The sequence below is a fragment of the Meleagris gallopavo genome, chromosome 11 (genome assembly GCF_905368555.1).
Source record: "Meleagris gallopavo chromosome 11, MGAL_WU_HG_1.1, whole genome shotgun sequence".
Classification (NCBI taxonomy): Eukaryota; Metazoa; Chordata; class Aves; order Galliformes; family Phasianidae; genus Meleagris; species Meleagris gallopavo.
The window spans coordinates 14,515,486-14,535,812 of record NC_139414.1 but is presented as its reverse complement, the minus strand read 5'-3'; the positions used below and the strand labels follow the sequence as shown (position 1 = coordinate 14,535,812).

The 20,327-nt window shown below is 49.5% G+C and overlaps 4 protein-coding genes across 6 annotated transcripts in view; all 4 read right to left on the bottom strand.

The window, feature by feature from the left end:
- Positions 1 to 7,034, bottom strand: part of PSMD1 (proteasome 26S subunit, non-ATPase 1) — a 65,340-nt gene extending 58,306 nt beyond the window's left edge. The window contains exons 1-7 of the mRNA XM_085232617.1: positions 6,849 to 7,034; positions 5,063 to 5,106; positions 3,912 to 3,985; positions 3,503 to 3,672; positions 2,141 to 2,346; positions 1,842 to 1,985; positions 802 to 1,028 (exon numbers count right to left, since the gene is read on the bottom strand). Coding sequence (XP_085088743.1) covers positions 802 to 1,028; positions 1,842 to 1,985; positions 2,141 to 2,346; positions 3,503 to 3,672; positions 3,912 to 3,985; positions 5,063 to 5,106; positions 6,849 to 6,864 — 881 coding nt within the window. The 5' untranslated portion in view covers positions 6,865 to 7,034. The remainder of the gene's footprint in view (positions 1 to 801; positions 1,029 to 1,841; positions 1,986 to 2,140; positions 2,347 to 3,502; positions 3,673 to 3,911; positions 3,986 to 5,062; positions 5,107 to 6,848) is intronic.
- A 263-nt stretch (positions 7,035 to 7,297) lies between these two features.
- Positions 7,298 to 12,370, bottom strand: C11H2orf72 (chromosome 11 C2orf72 homolog). Its single transcript, XM_085232641.1, has 3 exons — positions 11,781 to 12,370; positions 9,540 to 9,656; positions 7,298 to 8,924 (listed from the first exon to the last, which is right to left on the bottom strand). Exons 1-3 carry the CDS (start codon positions 12,307 to 12,309, stop codon positions 8,836 to 8,838), a joined length of 735 nt encoding a protein of 244 aa, XP_085088767.1. The 5' UTR covers positions 12,310 to 12,370; the 3' UTR covers positions 7,298 to 8,835.
- A 1,834-nt stretch (positions 12,371 to 14,204) lies between these two features.
- Positions 14,205 to 17,612, bottom strand: LOC104912668 (uncharacterized). Of its 3 annotated transcripts, XM_031555055.2 has the most exons (3): positions 15,825 to 17,612; positions 15,007 to 15,150; positions 14,205 to 14,269 (listed from the first exon to the last, which is right to left on the bottom strand). In XM_031555055.2, exons 1-2 carry the CDS (start codon positions 16,384 to 16,386, stop codon positions 15,044 to 15,046), a joined length of 669 nt encoding a protein of 222 aa, XP_031410915.2. In that variant the 5' UTR covers positions 16,387 to 17,612; the 3' UTR covers positions 14,205 to 14,269; positions 15,007 to 15,043. The 3 variants fall into 3 exon arrangements, 2 of the variants coding, with proteins under 2 accessions (XP_031410915.2, XP_085088768.1); XM_085232642.1 differs by having other exon boundaries at positions 14,205 to 15,150; XR_014885420.1 differs by lacking the exon at positions 14,205 to 14,269 and having other exon boundaries at positions 15,047 to 15,150; positions 15,244 to 17,612.
- Positions 17,613 to 17,755: 143 nt separating this feature from the next.
- On the bottom strand, positions 17,756 to 20,303 carry RPL35A (ribosomal protein L35a). The gene is made up of 5 exons (XM_085232643.1): positions 20,191 to 20,303; positions 19,822 to 19,863; positions 19,118 to 19,270; positions 18,229 to 18,373; positions 17,756 to 17,812 (listed from the first exon to the last, which is right to left on the bottom strand). The coding sequence occupies exons 2-5, from the start codon at positions 19,830 to 19,832 to the stop codon at positions 17,789 to 17,791; spliced, it is 333 nt and encodes a 110-aa protein (XP_085088769.1). The 5' UTR covers positions 19,833 to 19,863; positions 20,191 to 20,303; the 3' UTR covers positions 17,756 to 17,788.
- Between the last annotated feature and the right edge of the window lie 24 nt (positions 20,304 to 20,327).

Below are 20,327 nucleotides of genomic sequence, written 5' to 3'. Positions count from 1 at the left end.
TTTCCATCACACACTGTCAAAGATGGTAGGGGAATCAGGTTGTGTACAGCCATGACAGCTCTGGAGACAAGAGAGCAGTTGGAACACAAACTTCTTCCACACTGCATCCTTGCCAGGCAGCAGCCTTAAGTTGGAGACCTGACTCTCTATAAATAGGTTTAAAACAAAATCATGTAGGTCGATTACTTTTAAGTAGTCAAAAAGTAAAATAAAAAGACATTGAGGGATTGTTGGTGCCAATTTCAAGTATTTTTTAATACCTGACTTTTAATCAACCTGGGACTTTTCCCAGTTGATGCTCAGTACTGAACAAGTTTTAAGTTTAGGACTTGAACAAAACCCAGACTATATTTAAGCTAGCTCTTTTTGCTGAAAGTACAGAAGGATATATAATACTACAGTATCACCTCCGAGCTTGCTCTCCCCACAAGCAAGTATAGGAAGCCAAACTTGTGTGTGACTGCCATGTGCCTTTTGCTCATCCCTTAACTCCACCAGTTTCTGCCAAGAGCACACAGCATCAGAGCATTAATGCACTACTGCTCGTTAGCTGAGCTACATAACCACACAAGTGCACCTTGCTTGCCTAAACTGCAAAGAGAATGCATTTTTTCAAACAGTGAACTTGTTCAGTGGTAACATACAATTTCACCCTGAGCAATACCACGCTTTGTCTATTACCCAAGCTTAAATAGAGTAGCTCAATAACTTGTAATGGAGAGCCACACACAGAACAGGAGACTCCAGCAGAGCAGAACTCTAACTGAACAAGTATGCCTCTTCTCAAGCCAATGCCCCCACCTGTCTTTCTCTGACCCAGGGACAGTGCCGGTGTTGGTGGATCCAGGCACAGAGGCAATAGGAGTTCCAACAGTGCGAAGATTTTGGATCACAGAAGACAAGAACTGCTGGCTAGCACTTTCATACAGGTCAAAGCAAATTTGATAAGCCATGAGAAGGTTATCCTCCTTCACTAGTTTTTCCAAGATGTCGCTTACAGCCTGTGGGTCATCCAAGAATATCAGGCACTGAGGGTGAGGAAGGGAAACAGAAAAGAAAAAAAATAATCAGAATTTATATATCTCAGAATGAAAAAGTAATACCACATGAGGCCACGTGCCGTTTTCTCGTTGCCTTATATGCTGCTTCCATGGAATATATCTTCAAAGTAAGCAGGCAGTAAGAATCTACAGAGTTTTCACAGGTTAGTTTAAAAATGAGAGAAAGTATTATCAACTCAAGACACATGATTCAGCCCTTCCTATTTATGCAGCTTTATCTCTGGAAGTTGACAAAAAAATTTCCAGAGCACATGAAAGAAATATCTGTCATTTTTGGAGAGTTGTCTTAGCTAAAATGCAACAGCACTCCTAAGTCATGTGTAGATGACGTACCAATACAGCTGAATGCTCGACAATCTGAGGAACCTCATATTTGTTTGTCTAAACACACGCAGACAACAGCTTGCCAAAAAGAAAAAAAAAAAGAAAAAAAAAACAGAAAGAAAAAACAACCCCAAACCACTGCAATTTTTCCTTGGAGGAATAAACAGAAATCCGAACAGCAGAACTACTATCTGCTATTCCCTACAGAAGCTTGAAATAAAGAGTTGTCTGTGTCCCCAAACTGCCTTTGAACATTACTACTTCTCTGTTGACCACGTGTAGAGTATTTGCATCGTTTTCCTCATGTTCATTATGATATAAATTTGAGTCATGCAATCAGGAAAAGACATTTCATTTAATTGGTTAGAAATGAAACATTGCTAGAGGTACTTGATTTGACACCTACAAGAATAACAGCTTTTGAGTCATCTTTAAACAGCGCTCTGAGAAGTTTACCTGGCACACGTTGATGAAGTCTGGCTTCTCCAGATTCATGTAGATTTTAACTAAAACTCTCAAGACTTTATTACGAAACTGTTTGTTCTGCATCAAAGACATACAGAGCTTCAAGCTGTAGGCCAGCATCCCAGGAACATCATTCTGAAAAGAAATTCAGAGATACAAAGTTTGGGTTCGGACTGCCAAAACAGGATTTAGAAACTAGGACAAATCTACCTCCTTTCCATTTTAGAACAGCAGAGCAAAACCTGTGCACACAAAACCTCACAGTTCCGTTTTTCAGAACAAGCTTATACCGATTCGAGGATGGTTTTCTCAAAGATGTCCAGCCTGCGTGTCTCTAGAGCAATGCCAATTGCCTGCTTGTACTTGTGGTCATCCAAGCACCGCTGGAACATTTTGTTCACTATGCCTTCTAGCCTCTCATCAACAGGTTTCTTCTCCCCTTCTGGCAGCTCTGCATTCTCCACACACTGCTTGGTATAGTGGTCGATACATTTTGCTGGAATGATATTAAATAAATATAGAGGAAAAGATGTCAGCTTCCTACGGGTTTACAGTTTTCTCAGAGGTTGGAAAACAGACAGAGGTCAGTGTGGAAAAAATAAACAGTTATCACATAAGTCATTTAGAAGTCATACTATGCTTACCAGCAAGACCAACAATACTGACACCATCATGTCAAAATACATCCATACTACTGACACTGAAGCAGTAAATTCAGTAGATGACAACCTCTACAGATCTGACACTTCCAGCTCTCAGCAGTTATCCCGTTTTTAAACGGTTGCCCAAATCTTCTGCTCAAAATTAAATCATAGCCAGTGCATCGATTTATTCTGAAACTCTGTGATAACCTGGGTCTCACTCTACCTTCTTGAGGAAGAGACCAGATTGTGTATAAAAGCATTCTGCCAGCAAAACATAACTGCACAAAGATGAGGCACATGAGCTATTCGCGCAGTCAAAGGTACAGACAGCAGTGGAAAATATTTATAATCTCATCTAACAAACTGACTGTAACAGCAAAACCAAGAAGATACATTTAAAATGGAACCAAAGTCATTATCTTGGTTCAAGAGCAGGATATTTTAAACAAATATTGAAGCAGCAGTAGGAGACTTTCCTAATCCACCACAAGCATTAGCTAGGGAGACTGAAAGCCAGCCCATGTCCATTATATCCTCTGAACAGCAACTGATACCAGTGGATGATACTTAAAAAAAAAATTCAACCTACACAAAGGTTCAACATCTGGCTTGCTACTTTAAGAGGGAATTAAAAAAATGGCAGCCCCCAGGTGAGCAGCTGTTTTTATTAGACGATTATTCCCAAAGTTATGCTGACATTGACAACATGAGAAAAAAAAATGAGAGAAGGGAAAATACACAAAGTAATTTTGCTGTTAGGAACTTGCAGTGGAACAACAGTTAAGAATAGGAAAAGACTGCTGTAAGTCCTACGTCAGTTCTATTACGGGATCTTAAAGTGGATGGGAAAACAAGGCAAAAATAAACTGAGTAAAAGTAGCAGCAGCAACAGTTCGAATACAGGGTGTGGAACATGGAGAAAAACAGCTAAAGCAAAGGAAATCTCTAAACAAGATAGTTCTGGTAAGACAAATGCCTGCATTTTCTTTGGCAGCAACAGCTGTTTACCAATGATCGTTTCCACATATTCCGAGTTGTCGTTGACGTTGAAGAGGTCACCGGCTCCCAGGGCATAGTTCAGAGATTCCTCAAAAGCTCCCAAGTGGTAAAACACTTTGGAAGCAACCAAAGCAGCAAACTGCCGACTCCGGAAGCCCTCATCTTCATAGAGAACTTCACTGAAAAGAAGAGAGGGAAGAGCATCATCTTTGTGCTCGGTTCTCTTAAAGGCCAGATGTCAGACTGACTGAACTTTCATCTTTGGGACTACAATTTCAACACCACATTCCTTTAAAATTAATCCTTTCCAGAAAGTATGAGGCTAGATCCTATAGCCAGGCAAGGAGAATTACATGCACTTAATGTATCATTTTCTCTTAAAGCAGCACACCCTGCAGTAATGAGTGCTTTTTCTTACATTTTGTCCACTGACTCGGAGATTTCTGCCCAAAAGTCATTGACAACAGCATTCAGCTTGTGAAGAGCAAATTCCTAGGGATAATAATAATACAAAGTTAGAGATGATAATAATAATACAAAGTTATATTACATAAAGAATGCATTTAGTACCTTTCCTCATCAAAAAATTACGTGTGATCTAGCACTAACATGATAAGAATTGATCCACTTAACAAGTTCTACTTTAATAAAGGTCTGCAAAAACTCTCAAACCTTTGCAACTCTTTTGCAAAGAAAGGGCTGCTTCATTTAAGAGCAGAGGCAGAGGAGCCTGATGCTCCTTCCCACGGTCCCTCTGTGAGGTCTGACTGGCTAAAACAACTGACAGCTCAAATTCCTTAAAATGCAAACTTTTCAAAGGGTCTGGAGCAACCTTAAGATAGCACAAAGAACTCTAGCCCATGGTCTACACCAGCCAACACTATTAATTAACTTGGACACTGTGCTTTACCAGATGAATGACATGCAGTCTATAAACAGCCCACTTCCAACCAGCTCAGAGCAAAGCAGGGCTAATTCAAATCTATCACCATTTATGTCTGTTTTGAAGCAAAACGTTCAGGGGATTGCCTACATCCCAAGATGCATCCCTCCTTCCTAGAAGGAGATCTGTCAGTGTGCTCAATCAGAGAGCATCACCAATACATCAACACTTGGGTGTTTGGTGTTGTCCAGTGGATTCAGAACTGTGAGGGTTGCAGAGTTCCTGCTGCTGTTATCTTCTCTTATCACTAATGTAATTTTCTTTCAAGAGAAAACTCTAAGTGTGATTATTATTTCACATGCCTGCAATTATGCTAACAACTCTTCAGCTCTGAATTTTACATAGTCAAAATGCAGTCTGTGGTACACATTTAAGTAACAAAGTCCCGCTATGATTAGAAAAGCGGAGGCTTCAGTAAAGCTCCAGTTTGATCCATATTCAAAACAAGGAAGTTTGCCATATGTTATGTTTAGTCCTTGCTTTCAGGCTGGATATTACCTGAAGCTCACTTGTTCCTGGCTAAGCATTACAGTTACTGAGATCCAAGCATTTTTTACTTTAAGCTCAAAAGCAATGCATTTGCCATTATTTTTTGCCAAATGTAATCAGCAGCACCTTGAGCATACCTTGAGCTGTGGCTCTTCTTCATCCAGAAGAGAGATAATTCCAGCTGCAAAACAAGATCACAGTCAGTTTTGGACTGCTTTAGATATGAATGTGCCATTTAGCTCAAAATAAAAGAACAGGAAAGAAAGCTGTTGTTGGAACGCTGGTAAAATCTTCCATATTAACATTCCAAGACTAGATCCAAGTTTGTACTAAAAATAAAATAGCTCATAATTTATAAGTGAAAAGGTACACTCCTCATAAAAGAGGATTCTTTTTTGAAGAGCTTGGATGGAAGAACAGCCAGAGATGGTTCGTTGTCAGACCAGAAGACTGCAGCTGAAAGGATGAGCAGAGGACCTGCCCGAGTTGCAACACAACTCACTAATGTCGATCTTCCGTGTCACATACACTGATAACTTTTTTAAACCTACAGGAGACCCCAAACCAAAAAGGCCAGCAAGCCTGCTGACAGGAAGAACTAGGCTTTCAAAAGATTTTGACAAACTGTAAAAAGGGAGGGAAGAATCCAAGGGGAGCGTAACATACTGAAGGGAGATCAAAGATCAAATCTAAAACAGGTGACATAGAAAGGAATCACAGTGGCACAGCAAACTCATCAGATGAAACACTACCAGCAATATCATATGGCTGCACCAGGAGGCACAGAACCCAAACTTCACACTGAGATGTGGGAGAGTGTTTCCCGGCAGACACAGGAGGCAATCTTTCCCTCTGCTTAACTCAGATATGCCCACACACAACCAGTATCCACTGCCAGGCACCCTGCTACAGGAGCATGCTGGGGTGTACAGAGCTGAGCAACGACAAAAGGTCTTAGGAACCACGACTCAGAAAGGCTGACTGGAGGCCTGGAGCTGGTCAGTCTGCTGAGATAAAGCAGCTGTCAGCAAAACAATAAAAAGACAACTGATCTGATCTCTGTGTCGAATATGAAGAGCAGCAATAGGACCAAGGTATATTTGGAGCTCTAATGACTGAGATGTGATGATAAGAAAAGTTTTCTGACGGAAATAAAGTTCCTCACCTTCCCTGTTAAGTGTGGAATTTCTATCGTCAGAGATTTTAGACTAGGGGTTGCACAGCAGCAACTGGAGGAGCACTGAAGGGCTCTGCAGGTGCAGTTGGTAGCAGCACAGGGCTCCATGCTGTTACAGCAACTCTGCCCCAAATAAGCAGACTGTTTTTACCCACATGTTCCCACACCTCCAGCTAAAGGAAACCTCACTGATCTTCAACAAACTATTTCTCCTCTTTTAAAACTCTTTCAAAATGAATTCCTGCTTCTTCTCAACTACAGCAAGGCTTCAAACATAAAACCAAGAGTTGACAAACAGAGCACTGCCTGCAGACTGCCACGCTCTGCGACGTTTCCCTCTCAAAACCACAACCATTCACATTCCAAGTTCTGCCCTGAGTACTTTCAGAAATACTCCTCCTATTTTCTTAAACCATAAAAGCTGTCCGCAGGTCCAGAAGCAGCGTTTGACAACTCATTCCTCACGCAGCCTCTGCCTCCCGCCCATCCCCAGCGGAGCGCCGGCCCCGATTGTACGGGCGATCAGCGAGAGGCCTCCGACAGCTCAGGCTTAAATCGCCGGTCGTGGCCTCCGAACCGCGCGGAGACGGCGGCCACGGGTGACCCGGCCGGAGAGGTGAAGGCCCATTTCGGGCCGTGCCACCGAGTCCTCCGACCGGCGGCCCCGCGGCCTGCGGCGGTGCCCAGTCACGGCCCTGACTCAGCGAAACCCCGGCGGGCAGCACGGCCCCACACCGCTCCCTCACCGGCCGAGGTGATCATGGTGCCGCCCGCCCGGCCCGCGGAGGGAGGTGGCGCCCACTCCGCTGCGCTGCGCTGCGCTCCGCTCCGGCTCAGCCGCACCGCTGCCGCCGCCGGAATCCGCTCCGCGCCTCTGCCGCTCCGCCGCCACCCGGCCCGGAAGTGCCGCCGAGGCCCCCTTCCGGCAGGGCCTCGCAGCTGCCGGGCACAGGTGGCCGCGGCGATCGCCTGCTCGAAAAGCCGTGGGGAATCAGGCGGGAGTTCGGCAGCCCTTCCCGCCCGGCCGCAGCGGCGGGCTCTACGCTCTACGCGCGTTGAAGGCGTGCGGTGGCATCGCCGTTACCCCGCACCGTACGTCGCGTTTAAGCTCAATTAAACCACGCATCGCCTTATTTTAAGGGCAACCCCATGGCAAACTGAAAAAATAAAAAAATAAAAAAGAAGCAAGTTTCAGTTGAGAAATTGAGTGTGTTTATTGAGTACAGCCAGCACTTGGAATAACGGTGCCCTTCAATTAGGAAATCATTAGGGTGCGCAGAACGCAGCGCAGCACTTCGGCGTGGGGAAACAGAATGGAGGTCAGAGTGCTGGGCTGACACAGGGCTAATGCAGGGCCATGGCCTGCAGGAAAGCACTCCTGCTCCCAAAGGGCAGAGCAGCACCGTTAGAAGGTAGTTTTTCACAGTAAGGCACTGTCACGGGTTGCACGGAGGCGGTGGTGCCCTGTCCTTGCAGACAGCTGAGGTCAGGCTGGACGGGGCTCTGAGCACTGATGGAGCTGTAGGTGTCCCCGTTCAGTGCAAAGAGTTGGGCCAGAAGGCCTTTAAGGGACCCTTTCAACTCAGCTCTATGATTGTAGGGTGCACTGCTGTGACCCAGCATGGAGTGGGGCTGCAGGAGGGGCCGGAGCTTCTGCCTGAGCTGAGGAGAGCTTCAGAAGGATGGCCAGGCACAGACAAAACCCAGCCGTGTGTGCTAAAAATAAAATGAGACCTGCTTTATGTTGCATTAAAATAAAAGTTTAAAGAGGTATTTGAGCATTACATACTATCACCCATAAAGCAATCCTGCAGGGGGTTGGAACTTTGAGCTCCCTTCCAAACCAAGCCATTCTGTGACTGTGATTCCATGCTGCCCCACAGGCCACAGGCAGCCCTTCGGAACTGCTTAAATAGGTGATGTTTAAACACTTCTATCAATTCATGAAGCAGCCCCATCGCATTGAGGGGAATGCAGCGGGCACACCCAGAAGCTGCCACCACAGCTGTGGAGATGTCCCAGGTATGACGGACCTGTGCCATACCCCATCTCACACCGTGCACACCGCAGTCCTGTCTGCCTCCCTCCAGCATGGGCAGCGTGTCAGTCAGTCTGCGAGCACCACATGGGACAGACGGACACATCCTGCTCTCAGAACCACCCTCTGCTCCAGCTGCCAGGAATATCTTTGGTGTTATACTTGCTGTCCAGAGCTGTATTTCTTCATGTTATTCACACGTTTCCAAGCTTTTCAGCTGGCTGGTAGATACAAGACTTCATACTCAGTCCCACTGCAATCTCCATGCCACTGCATTATTTATCTTTTTCTTTTTTTCCCCAGATCAGAGAGAGGTCAGCAGCTTCAGAATAAAGAATAAAGAAGAAAAATAAGGCATCAGAATCTGTTTGCCTGGGAGGCCATCTCTAGCAATCTCAGTGGGGAGCTATGTTCGTTTCCCTTTGTTTGGGCAGATGGAAGCTGAAGTCCCCACGTCACCTTGCCCAGGATGGAAAATACACTCCCAAAGGGCTCCTCCAAAGCCCGGTGTCCACCAGCACAGCCCCATGGGCAGGGGGTGGCTTTGTTATGGAACACAGAGGCTGTTGGCAGCCACAGAAGATCTTGATGAAATCTGTGGGCTCTCTGAGGGCGAGTGGGCACAGCTTCTCCTTCCACTGCTCCACATCAGCCAGGCAGGACCGGGACAGGGATCACATCAGGCACCCACAGCTTTAGGTGCCCACACCTCCAGCAGCATCTTCGTAGTTTCCATTGGGAGACAGACTGGTCAGAGCCACCTCTTGGGGGTCCTGCAGGTTGTCTGCAAAGAGCAGAGAGAGGTCAGGGGACAGCAGAATGGGAAACCCTTCCTCATGCAAACTGCAGCTTAAAGCACTACAGACATAAAGCATGAAATGAATGGTAGAAACAACCTAAGCACAGGTGATTTTTTTTGTAATGGATTCTCCTTTTGCTTTACAAACTCAACATCCCCTTAACATGCAGCAAAAGAGCATTGGCCCCACGGAGTCCTGCAGTCTCAGCAGCCTCCAAATGAGCTGCACAGGTCTGAGGCTTCACTGCATGTTTTGAATTGGAGCCTGAAGCCGACTGCCCTCCCACTCTTGTCTATGGTTTAGGAATGCGCTTCCAGCAGAACACAGCATGTAGGATTGGGGTGATGCTTCCAACTCACTGTGTGGATGCACAGTTGTGTTACTGCCCAGCAGCGCTCCCAGGCACTGGGCCCAGTATGCTTTTATTTAGGTGAACACTGTCTGTCTTCAGGTTCTGGCCAAACCTGGGCCAGGAAGAGGTGTCTGGAGCTGGAAACAGTGTCAGAAAGCCACCAACAAGAGGTGTGGGCATATGGATAGCCAAGGAGTCGGTGAGGAGCCTTCAGCAATCAGCATGTGTGCACGGGAGCTGGGCATACCTTCATGAACATTGTTGGCAGCTTTTGACACGTGGCCTTTTCTCTGGCTCCTCCGGCTCCAAGAGATGCACTGCAGGAAGGCAGGCAGCCTCAACCTCTCCCTCTCTTTCTCCTCCTCTGGATAAAGCACAGAAGCATTCAGAACATCAGAGGCACTGCTCCCCCAGCTCCCACCAGCCCAACTCCAACAGCTAAACCCACCACCCTGGGAAAGCATGGAACAGCTCGTGGAAACCCTCATAGTGGCCTGAAAGCTCCCCGTTGCCCTGGAAATTCATCTAGAGGACAATAGAAGTAGCAGCAAGTTATTGCAAACTTTCATGCTGCTATAGCAAAACACTGCAGCAGCTTATTTTATGGTCTCCAATGGCTCAGCATCTCCATCTAAATGCCACTCGGCCTTTCACCTCCTAGGAGATCTTATCTCCCAGTGGCAAATGATAAACCACTTCAGCGTCCTCTGTCTTATTGCAACACCAAAGGGCTCACAGTAGCAGCATTTCCTGCTGTCTGACAGCCCCAGACTTCCAGCCACCAATACATCCCCTGATCACAGTCCTTGGGGACACAGCGGGGAGCAGCCTGGCACAAACCCCTTGCAAAGGCCAGAAGGGAAACATGACAAGCTCAGCCCCAGCTAAGGGTTATTTTTTGGTAACATTCCTCGAACCTGCTTTGCAGGCTGCTCCAAAGCCCCAGGCCCATCTTGCACGCATTCCTCCTGCATGTTCCACCAAAAATCTTATTCTCCTCGGGAAGAGCCATGGGATGAAGGAGCCTGGGATCCAGAGAAGCTCATGCTGTCCTATGGGCTGGCATTGCCACATCCCCAGCTCTCAGGTGGGCACAGAAGTGTCACATAGGCATTTTGGAGCACACGGCTCACAGGGGCATGGAAAGAAGCTGATCTTGCATCAGGCTGAACCCTGCAGCTGAGAAGCATCCTCATTACAAATACAGCTCATGGGATGCTTCTATGACTCAGAGCACCAGCAGAGTCCTGGTCAGCAATGCTGAGTCCTCCTACCCACAGTGCTTGTAAAGGCAGTGGGCTGCCTGCACAACACTCTGGCTTTCTGCTCCTCTTTCTCTACTGCACTCCACACCGGCACCAGCGTGAAAGATAAATCCACAGATAATCCCAAAGATTAATGCACTGAGACAAATGCCAGCAAATCACAAAGGCAGGAAAACGTTGTGCACTTAGGGATGCTTCCCTGCTCCTGCAGCTGCTGTGCCCAGAACTGGGGGACACTGCCAGAAGAAATTCTTGCAGTAGGAAGTATGTGAGGAAGGCAAAAGGCTGCGGGAGGGAAGCTGGAAAGAAGACCATGCATGCATTGACAAAAAGAGTGGGCAGAATGCAGCCTCACATCCTTGCAGGAAAATGCAATGGGTCTTGGTGGTCTCAAAGCCCTCAATGCTCAGATCCAAGATTCCGGACTGACCCAATGATTCTTGGTGCTGCATCCTATGTTTGCAGGTGAACACCACTCACCCTTCTCTGTGCATCAAATGCTGTTCCTCAGGCTCTCACCCTGCCATTCTCATGCTGCTCACCTGGCCACCAACAGCTTGTGGTTTTAGAACCAAGTGCTCACTTGTTATTGTTCTGACTTGTGTGAAGCCAATGCCAGCATCTTCCTCCTGCAGAACCTGCCTGCCCTCTGCGGCCAGGGCTGCACTCCAAGCCCTAGTATGCCCATTCATCATCAGCACCTGAATGTGCATCCTAAGCACTGCACCACAGCTGTTGCCTGCCACATCCCTGCTTCCCAACCCATGGCCCATCCTCCCCAGGAGGAACCCCAGGGGAAGGGGCAGAGCCTGATGGGAAGGCTCGGATCCCACTGCATGAAACGGATCCCACTGCGGACAGCAGGAACTCCCCGGGGAGGGCCAGATCTCCCTGGAATGGTGCAAATCCTGCAGAAGTGAGGCAGATCTTACAAAAGAAGGAATGATCCCACTGAAAAACAGGTCAAATCCCACTGTAAGAAGCCAGATCCCACTGAGACAAGGCACTTCTCCCTGGGAGGAGAAAAATCCCGTAGGGAAAGGCCGGATCCCGCTGAGACGGGGCACTTTTCCGTGGGAAAAATCCCACTAGCATGGGACAGATCCCACCGGGATGGGGCAGCACCCGCCGGGAGCAGCGGGCCGGATCAGGGAGATCAATGTGTGCCCGGTTCGTGCTACCCTCCATCCCTCCCCCGTCCGATTCCCCCAAACCCTCGGTACCTGCGGGGTGCTGCAGGGCGGCCCGCAGAGCTCGGCAGGCGGCGGTGCGGCACTCCCGCAGCGCTGCGGGACTCCCGGGGCTGTAACGCGCCGCCTGCACGGTGCCCGCCGCCGGGAAGTGCCGCCGCAGCGTCGCGTCCAGCACCGCCGCGTCCTCCCCGTCCCCACCGGGCAGAAGAACGCCGACGACGGCGGGCGGCGGCCCCCGAGGCAAACGGCCCCGCACGTCCCGCACCACCTCCCGCAGCCGCGCACGGCTCCCGCGGCCCCGCGCCGTTCCCCCGCGGCACAGCACCAGCAGCAGCCGGGCCCCCAGCGCCCGCCGCCGGCATCGGGACCGGGACCGGCATCCCGGCTCCACCCCCTGCCCCGGAGGAGCCTCGTCGCCCAGCAGCTCGCGGGCGAACGACGCCAACGTGGCCGCCGCCGGAGCGCCGTCCGCCACCACCTCGGCCACCAGCAGCACCGCCCGCCGCCCGCCCGCCCGCTCCACCAACGCCCGCAGCTCCCGCAGCTCCGCCGCCTCCATCCCCCGCCGCCGCCACCGCCGCCGCGTTCCCTGAGCGGAGCTCCGCACCGCCCCCGGCACCGCCCCCGGTACCCGCCCGAGCACAAAGCATCTCCCGGTTCCGGTACCAGTGGACGCGTGCTTTGTCCGGCCCTGGCACGGCTGTCAGGTGAAGCGGGAAGCCCAAACAGCAATGGTAAACGTTTACTCTGCTACGTACGACATTCCCCATACATTTAATGCCTTGTTGCAAGGATACGGGAGGATGTGAACAGCTGAAAGGTGCCGACAGCAGCACTGCCCTTGCAGACATCCTCTAGGGGACAACATAGATGTATTGGAGTTGGAAGGGCCCCTTAAAGGCCATCTGGTCCAACTCCCTGCAATGAAGAGGGGACACCTACAGCTCCATCAGGTGCTCAGAGCCCCATCCTGACCTTGGGTATCAGGAAGGGCAGCCTGGGAAGGTCACTGTGTGCCAATAGCTTTAAGCCAGGAGAATGTGTGTCCCAGTTACAACAGGCTCAGCAAACACATCCCCACACCAGCACTGTGGGATCAGACAGTCGGGGCGAGGGTTTCAGACAGCCTCTCTGGCTCTTAATAAAAGGACCTTACTCATTGACTAGTGCTGGTAATCAAGTCAGGGGAGATAAACGAGATTAGGGTCCTCTTCCAAAGATCAGGGTCTGTTGGCAGAGGAGCTCCTGTGCAGCGGTAACCCCAAGAGCAGCTGTCAGCACACCAGGGCTCCAGCCTGACGCCACCCAACAGCCAGCTGAGGCCTTAAGGTCAGCCAGATTTTGCATTTACAGGAATCTTGCACGGCGAGGGGGCTTTCCTGCATCCCACGCCCAGAACGAGCACTGCTTCCCATTTCTCTGATGTTTAAACTGCTGTTAAGCTCATCTAAAAATATTTGGGAATGGATGGAGCTGTTCTTCATGGTCACTGCAATTGTATTGTTAATTTTGGGTACAAACGTACTGCTGCCAGCAAGGGCTGCTTGGAGAGGTGAACGTCACCCACAATACCCAAACAACCTCGTTTACATTTCCTTACTCATTAACAGAGGAGGGACCTAACAGCAAACACACTTTTATCTTCCTCTGTGTTGCTTAAAGAGATACAGCACAGCGAGGCAGAGGCAGGTCAGCTCAGCAGTGTGTGCAGTGCCCACGGAGTGATGTTGGAGTGCAGCAGGCACCTGAATGCAGACCTGGATGTACATACAGGTCCTGCTGCTCAGCCCTTTGCCTTCACACTGCAACCCGGTGGATGTGCTGGCAGCAAATCAACAGCTCGCTCTAAATGAGGGCAATTGCACTTCTTGCATGTGCCCGTGCCTGCTAAGAACAAAGATCTGTTCATTTTCAACTCCAAAAAGAGGAGGAAAGGGTGCTTGGTACAGAGACACAGTGCTTTGAGCTCTGAGCAAGCCCAAAAACCCATTGGATCGGGCCCCTTGGGAGATGATTCACTACGATTCACCTCTCATCTAAAGAGAGAGGACACGAGGAAGGACTTTTGTACCAATTTTTGACAGTCCTCAGTGTCTCAGTGCAGCTCTTCAAACTCTTCCTCTCGGTTCTCCAAACTTACTGCAATGGAAAGCCAGGGAACCTGCGAGAGATGTCAGACAGTGCCTGCAGGGCTGCCTGGGAGCCCCAGAGAGCCTGCAGTTGGGCAGCTGGCAGGGTGCCTTCCTGGCACACAGCATTGCCCCAAGGTGCGCTCGCACTTTGTCCTGGCACGTAGGCACGATGCACCACATCACCATGGAAAGAATCCACACTCAAAATATCCCCTGGAGGATCCTTTCCCTCAGAGACATCTGCAAATCCCCCCGGCTCTGCACGAGTTTGTATGGCACCCGGTGCTCGGCGCTTTACAGCTCAGAGGTGCACACAGAGAAATCAAATAAAGACAAGGTTTTAATAATTCTCTCCATAACAGGTAAGATTTTAGGTGGATACAAGATCTGAAATAAGATAAAATAAAATAAAGGTTATCCTTATGAAGCCCTAATAGAAAAAAACAACAGCTAACCACGGTGCCTTGCCCTGCCCAGAAAGAGAGAGCGAGAAGTGAGCTCAACTTTTACAGGGCTCACTGCTGCTGGAGAACAAAACCCATCCACTGCTCCCACAGTGCCCCCACCCAAGAACCCCCAATTCCTGATGGACTCTGGTGTGAGCCCATCCCCAGCCTTCCAGCAGGGCAGGTGGGAATGTCTGCACACATCCATCCGCTCAGACAGCTTGTCCTTGACCCTTCAACTACTCTGGCACGCAGGAGTAGCTTGGGAAAGACCAACATGCTGATGGCAAACAGCACCACAGCAGGAGGGGGACCTTTATCTTGTTTGCAGCCTTCTGGCCAATAAGTCAGAGCCAGCAGCAATCTTTGCTCACCCACTGTCCTGTGGCTGCAGAGAACCCAGAGGAATCTCAGGAGCTTTGTGCTGCTGGGAACTATGCAGCAAAGCAAGCAGAAACTCAGTGATTTCTGCTACGGTAGATTGCCTGCCCAGCTGATGCAGGGAAGACCTTACAGCTTTGGAGCAAGGCTGGCATCAAGCTGAGGGAGCAGTGGCCTCTTCTGGCAGCTGAGATACCATGCACTGCACCACTCCTGTGCAGCACTGGCAGATAAGCAAAGCACCACGACAGAAATATTCTACAGAGAGATATCTGGGTGAACAGCATTAACCCCAACCTGCAAATCCTGCCGTCTCCAGGAATTTGTTTGCAAGTCATCTGTGGTACCTCACGTGGCACATGCTCAGGCTGAGGACAGTGATCCACTGCTGGGGGCTGATTTGACCGGGACAAGCAGAACCGGGATTCGGTGAGCTGACATCTAGGGGAGGAAACACAGGATAGGAGCACAGTAGGAACCATGCTGGTGACAGCTCTTCCCTACAGCTCACCCCAAAGAATTACTATTTCTCACCGAGAAGAACACAAGGCTGGTGGTACTGTACAGCTATTAACAGTCATGGGAAGCCCCAGTGATGGAGTAAGGATGGAAGTTCTCACACTGAGCAGCATCTCCATACCGTGTGTTTTGGGGCAGTGAGAGCCACCACAGTCACACTTGGAAGTTAACAGCACATGGGCTCTGACTCGCATCTTCCATTCCCAGCCCAGGACTCAATCCCTCATTTTAAATTCCAGTTTATTTTCCCTCCTGCATCTGAACCTAGTCACTGAGTACCACTAAGCGTCACGGGTCAGATATCAGGAAAAAACTCTGAAAGAGCAGTGGTGCACTGGCACAGGCTGCTCAAGGAGATGGTCACCATCCCTGGAGGTGTTCAAGAGCCATGGAGATGAAGCACTGAGGAATGTGATTAATGGGTAATATTGCTGGTAGGAGGATGGTTGATTAGATGATTTTAGAGGTCTTTTCCAAACTTATGTTGGCCCTTCATGCTTCTCAGACCCTCCACACTCCTGCCTAAGCTTGTGGTTCTGTTCCCAGAAAGCCTGTCTCTTTGTCCCTTGCCCCTGTTTAGCTATGTCCCAGGATACCTTCTTGGTAATTAAAGACTTCTCTTAGTGCTCTACATGCAGCTCTCTTGACCTCCATGATGCTATCGGGCTGGCCTGCCTTGTAGACCGCTGCCTCCACCACCAGCTGCTGGAAAGCGCCATCCAACAGGCACTGCATCCTCCTGAGTGCTTCCACTGCCCGGGACAGCTCCTCCTGGGAGCCTGAATGGATCACCACCAGCACCAGCGCAGCTGGCACGCATGGGAACAAGTTCCTTATGTTAAAGAGGGTCTCATCCAGATAATCCCACTGCATGAGCTGCTTCAAAGTGGTGGCTTGCCAAACCATAAAAACCAGGTGCGGTTGAACCTCTTTCTCCTCCTCTTTTTCCTCCATCTGCTGTAGTTCAGTCTTCCCATCACCTGCACTGAACAGGTCCTGAGCAAAATCCATCAGCACTGAGGGGGCTCTCATGTGGACATCCTTCATCTCCATCACCAGCAGCTCCCCGTTCTTCATCCCCAGCATGTTCAGTAGGTTAAGGAACTCCCAGCTGGTTTGGTCTGTAAGGGAGCAGGTGTCGGGCTCCTCTGATTCCATAGCTTCTTCCTGTGCAAATATTTTTTGCTGCTCTGCTGAAGAAAGGAGTGAAAGGGGTTTCCATTCAGGAGCTGTAGCAAAGGTACTTGCAGTAGAGGTCTTACAACAGACTACACCTGTTTCTTTCAGTTGTGTGCAAACACAATTTGGTGAGGAACAAACAAATGCTATAGAAAATAATTGTGTGTATTCCACCTCAGACTTTGAATCTCACACATACAACTCCTTTGTGCTTGTAAAAATAAAGCCCTGCTTGACCAGAGTACCCTTCAAGCTGCCCACTGCTTATCCATGTAAATGCTGCAGTTTTTCACTCTTAAGTGCTCTCTTGCTGTTGAAGGAGGCAAATTGTTTTAGCTAGGAAATAATTTGTACACCAGGTGTCAGTAGCCAGGTCCAAACCATTATCGAATTTCACTTAAAAAAGGTAATTTATCCAATAATGTATTCTAAGCTAGGACACAGCTGTTCCACCTCCTTCAGAAGGAAGAGGATCAGTCCTGAATGAAACACCAGCCCACCACAGGAGACAACTGCAGGAACACGGGAGAACAAAGGCCCAGCTCAGGCACCCCAGCAGCATGCAGCTCAGGCAGGATCTCACACCGGGAAGGAATGAAAACATCAGCGTACCTGAGTGAAGGTGAGGGCAACCACTTACCTGCCTCAGCAATGACACCCACTCAGGGTACTGATGACTCCTTTTGGGAGTGAACTAAGACTATGACATCAGCAGCAGCCATGCCAACCTGCAGCTGTCTGAAACTTCCCTTAAAGTCATACGGTATTTTTTATGCATCAAGAAACTTGCACTTTAAGAATCTTTCAATCCACTTTCATTGCCTTTTTGTTCAACAAACCTCAAGGAGTTCATTAAAGTAACAGCATCTCAGTGTATGAAATCTTCCCATCCCAACACTATTGTGGTAGGGCTGGCAGGAAAACCAGCAAGTATTAACACACACACAGACAAACGGCATGACAACAACATCAGACAGCTGTCCCAACAGCAGTCATTGCAAAGTGATGTTTCAAGAGAAACACCAATATAAGCTTCCCTTTATTGAGGAGGCAAGGAAATATTTCTCATTTTCTATAGAAACCCTGGGTAAACAGTTTACAAAGGTTGTAAAGATTCAGATGCTATGTTGGAGGCAATGACTGGTCATGATAAAGGCTGTCAGTTATTTGCCTTTTCAAAGGTAACCTGCTCAACAGATGCCTTTAACAAGTATGGGTCAAATCTCCAGCTAAGGAGCCACTTCAGAGTCACTACTACATCAGTGTGCCGTGTGTTGTGGTATGCCACTGAAAAATAAAATCTCTCAATATAGGTGGAGAGGATTAAAAACAGGAACGTACAAAAAGGGAACAGATTCTGTATTTTATTTCCAATAAAAATTTAGATCCTGGATGGATACAGCATCTGAAAAACACAAGAACAGAATCACATTAGAATTCCTGTTACTGGACTGTACAATTTAACAAGTTTTGCAGTTATAATTTGAATCATGGATCTCTTCAACTCCTTTAACAGTGACTCCCATTTATGCAGAAAAGGGACAGAAAGCATAACAAGCAGCTTAGTGACTTGAAGCAGCATCTATGGCATACAAGTTCCCACCCAGCAGTCAGCTCTCCTGCTCAGAGTCTTCCCATGCCTACTTTCAGGACTTTGCCATGCAGCTCATGCAACCATCTGGGAAGTAAGAGGAAAAGTTGCCACAGCTCCCTTGCCAGTAGGTAGGAACTGGGGCAGAGTACAAAAAGTATACATGCAAGATGGGATTAAAACGCACCCCAAAAGCTGACAAGGATCCCCTCATCCCTAAAGCTACTCACCACTCGGATCCTGTGTCCAATGGCCTTGGCAGGGAGGTTGGAGCGGAACTTGGCACGAACCATGCCGCTGTTCCCATGGGCGCGGGTTACCTTCCCCCAGATCACCCGTGTCCTGTTGGGTTTGCCGCCGGGGGTTACGGTGTTGCTGAGGAAACAGAAACACATAAAACTTACTCAAGTTTCATTCCAAAGGAAATGCACTACTTTATCTGTAAGATTTCTCCTGACACACCACAGGCACAAGGGGCCTAAGGCATCGAGACAGGCATCAGCTACCTCACAAGAAGCCACATGCCACCTTTGGAATGACTGTGGTGATGCTAACAGCTTGATCAATTTTATTTAAGGCAATTCCACTTCCACATCTGACCTCTTAACAACTACTCTCAAAGAAAAATTAAGTAGAAGGCAACAAACAACTATTTTTAATGCCTCCACCATTGCTAGCACAGCAGAAGCAACAGAGCTGTGACAGACACACAAAAGCTGGTGTCCTTCTTTTTGCCTGACAAGATATTCTGCCACTAAGGATCCCAAAAACCTCAGTGCTCATCTCAAATTCATCTCGCTTCAATTTGGTCTATCAACCTGCCTTCAGTTTTCACCAGTCTCAAGCAAAGTTTCTTTCTCATCTCATTTGTTCCTTCAACATAATCATTCACTGTTACAAATTACACTTCACATTCATTTCTTGATCTGAAGGACAAAAACACCATCCAATTCAAAGCTAACAAAGAACTTTAAAACTAAGACAAGGCAAGGAAGTTGTTTTATGTGATACTTCATTTTATTGGTAAGCTGAGCTGAATTCTTCATTCTATCAGAAGATACATATATTGTCTGCTCACATCTCAGCATTTGCAAAAGCTGACGTAAGAGGCTGACTTACTTTTTAGCTTTGTATACATAGGCACATCTCTTGCCTAAGTAGAACTCCGTCTCCTGGCGGGCATAAACACCTTCAATTTTCAGCAGAGCAGTGTGCTCCCGCTGGTTTCGGAGGCCACGTTTGTAGCCAGCAAAAGTGGCCTTGCACCACAACCTAAAGACATGGAAAACATACAAATTAACTCAGTTCAAAACATTCAACTTTTGTTGAAAGGGACCTCAAAGCCCACCCGTGCCATGGGCTGGCTGTCCCCACCAGCTCAGGCTGCCCAGAGCCCATCCAACCTTGGGCACCTGCAGGGATGGGAACCCACGACTCTGGGCAGCACTGCCAGGGCCTCACTGCTTTCTGAGTGAAGAATTTCCTACTATCTAACAGAAATCTCCCCTTCTTCACTTTAAAACTTCCCCCCTTGTCCTATCGCTATTAGGCCACATAAAAAGTCAGTCCCCACTCCTGCTTATAAGCCCCCTTCAGGGACGGACCGCTACAGCCAGTTGAAGTCAGGGATTTCAGAGGGCAACGCAAACGTAACGATGGACCAGACACACAGAGCGGGTGTCTGGTACCAGCGGGTGCAGCGGGCAGAGCTGTGTTGGGAAAGGAGAGCAGCCACAGCCATCAGCTCACCGCCTGCAGCATCACCCCAGCTCTCCACACAGCGCTGCAGTCGAGCCGTGCCAAGGCGCACGGCAGGCACTCACCTCCCGCTCATGGCGTCCTCCTGCAGCCCAGTCCCGGCAGGCCTACAAACGACACACAGAACCGTGACCGCCCCGACCGACAGCTCCGCCGCACCCACGGGCCGCCCGCAGCCCGGCGCCGAGACCTGATGTACCGCCGGCTCCGGCGGGGCGGCTCCGCCTCCTCACAGCGCCGGGCGCTGCCGGCACCCCCGCTTCCCTCCAGCTACGGGGCCGCGACCATCCGCCGTACATCGGCGCCATCCCGCCCGCTCCCGCAGCGCCACACCGCGAACCGCAACGCCCCGGTTGCCCCGCCGCAGCCCGGGGGCCCACTGCCGCCGCAACCCCCCCCAGCAGCACCCCGCGCCGCCGCCGAGCCCCGCTCACCCCCACGGCGCCCAGCCAAGATGGCGGCGAAAGGACGAGGCGGCGCGCTGCCCGCCGGGATGTGCGCCTCCAAGGCCCCCGGCTGAGGGCTGCCCGCAGCAGCGCCCGAGCGCAAAAAGTACGAGCTGGCCCGGCGG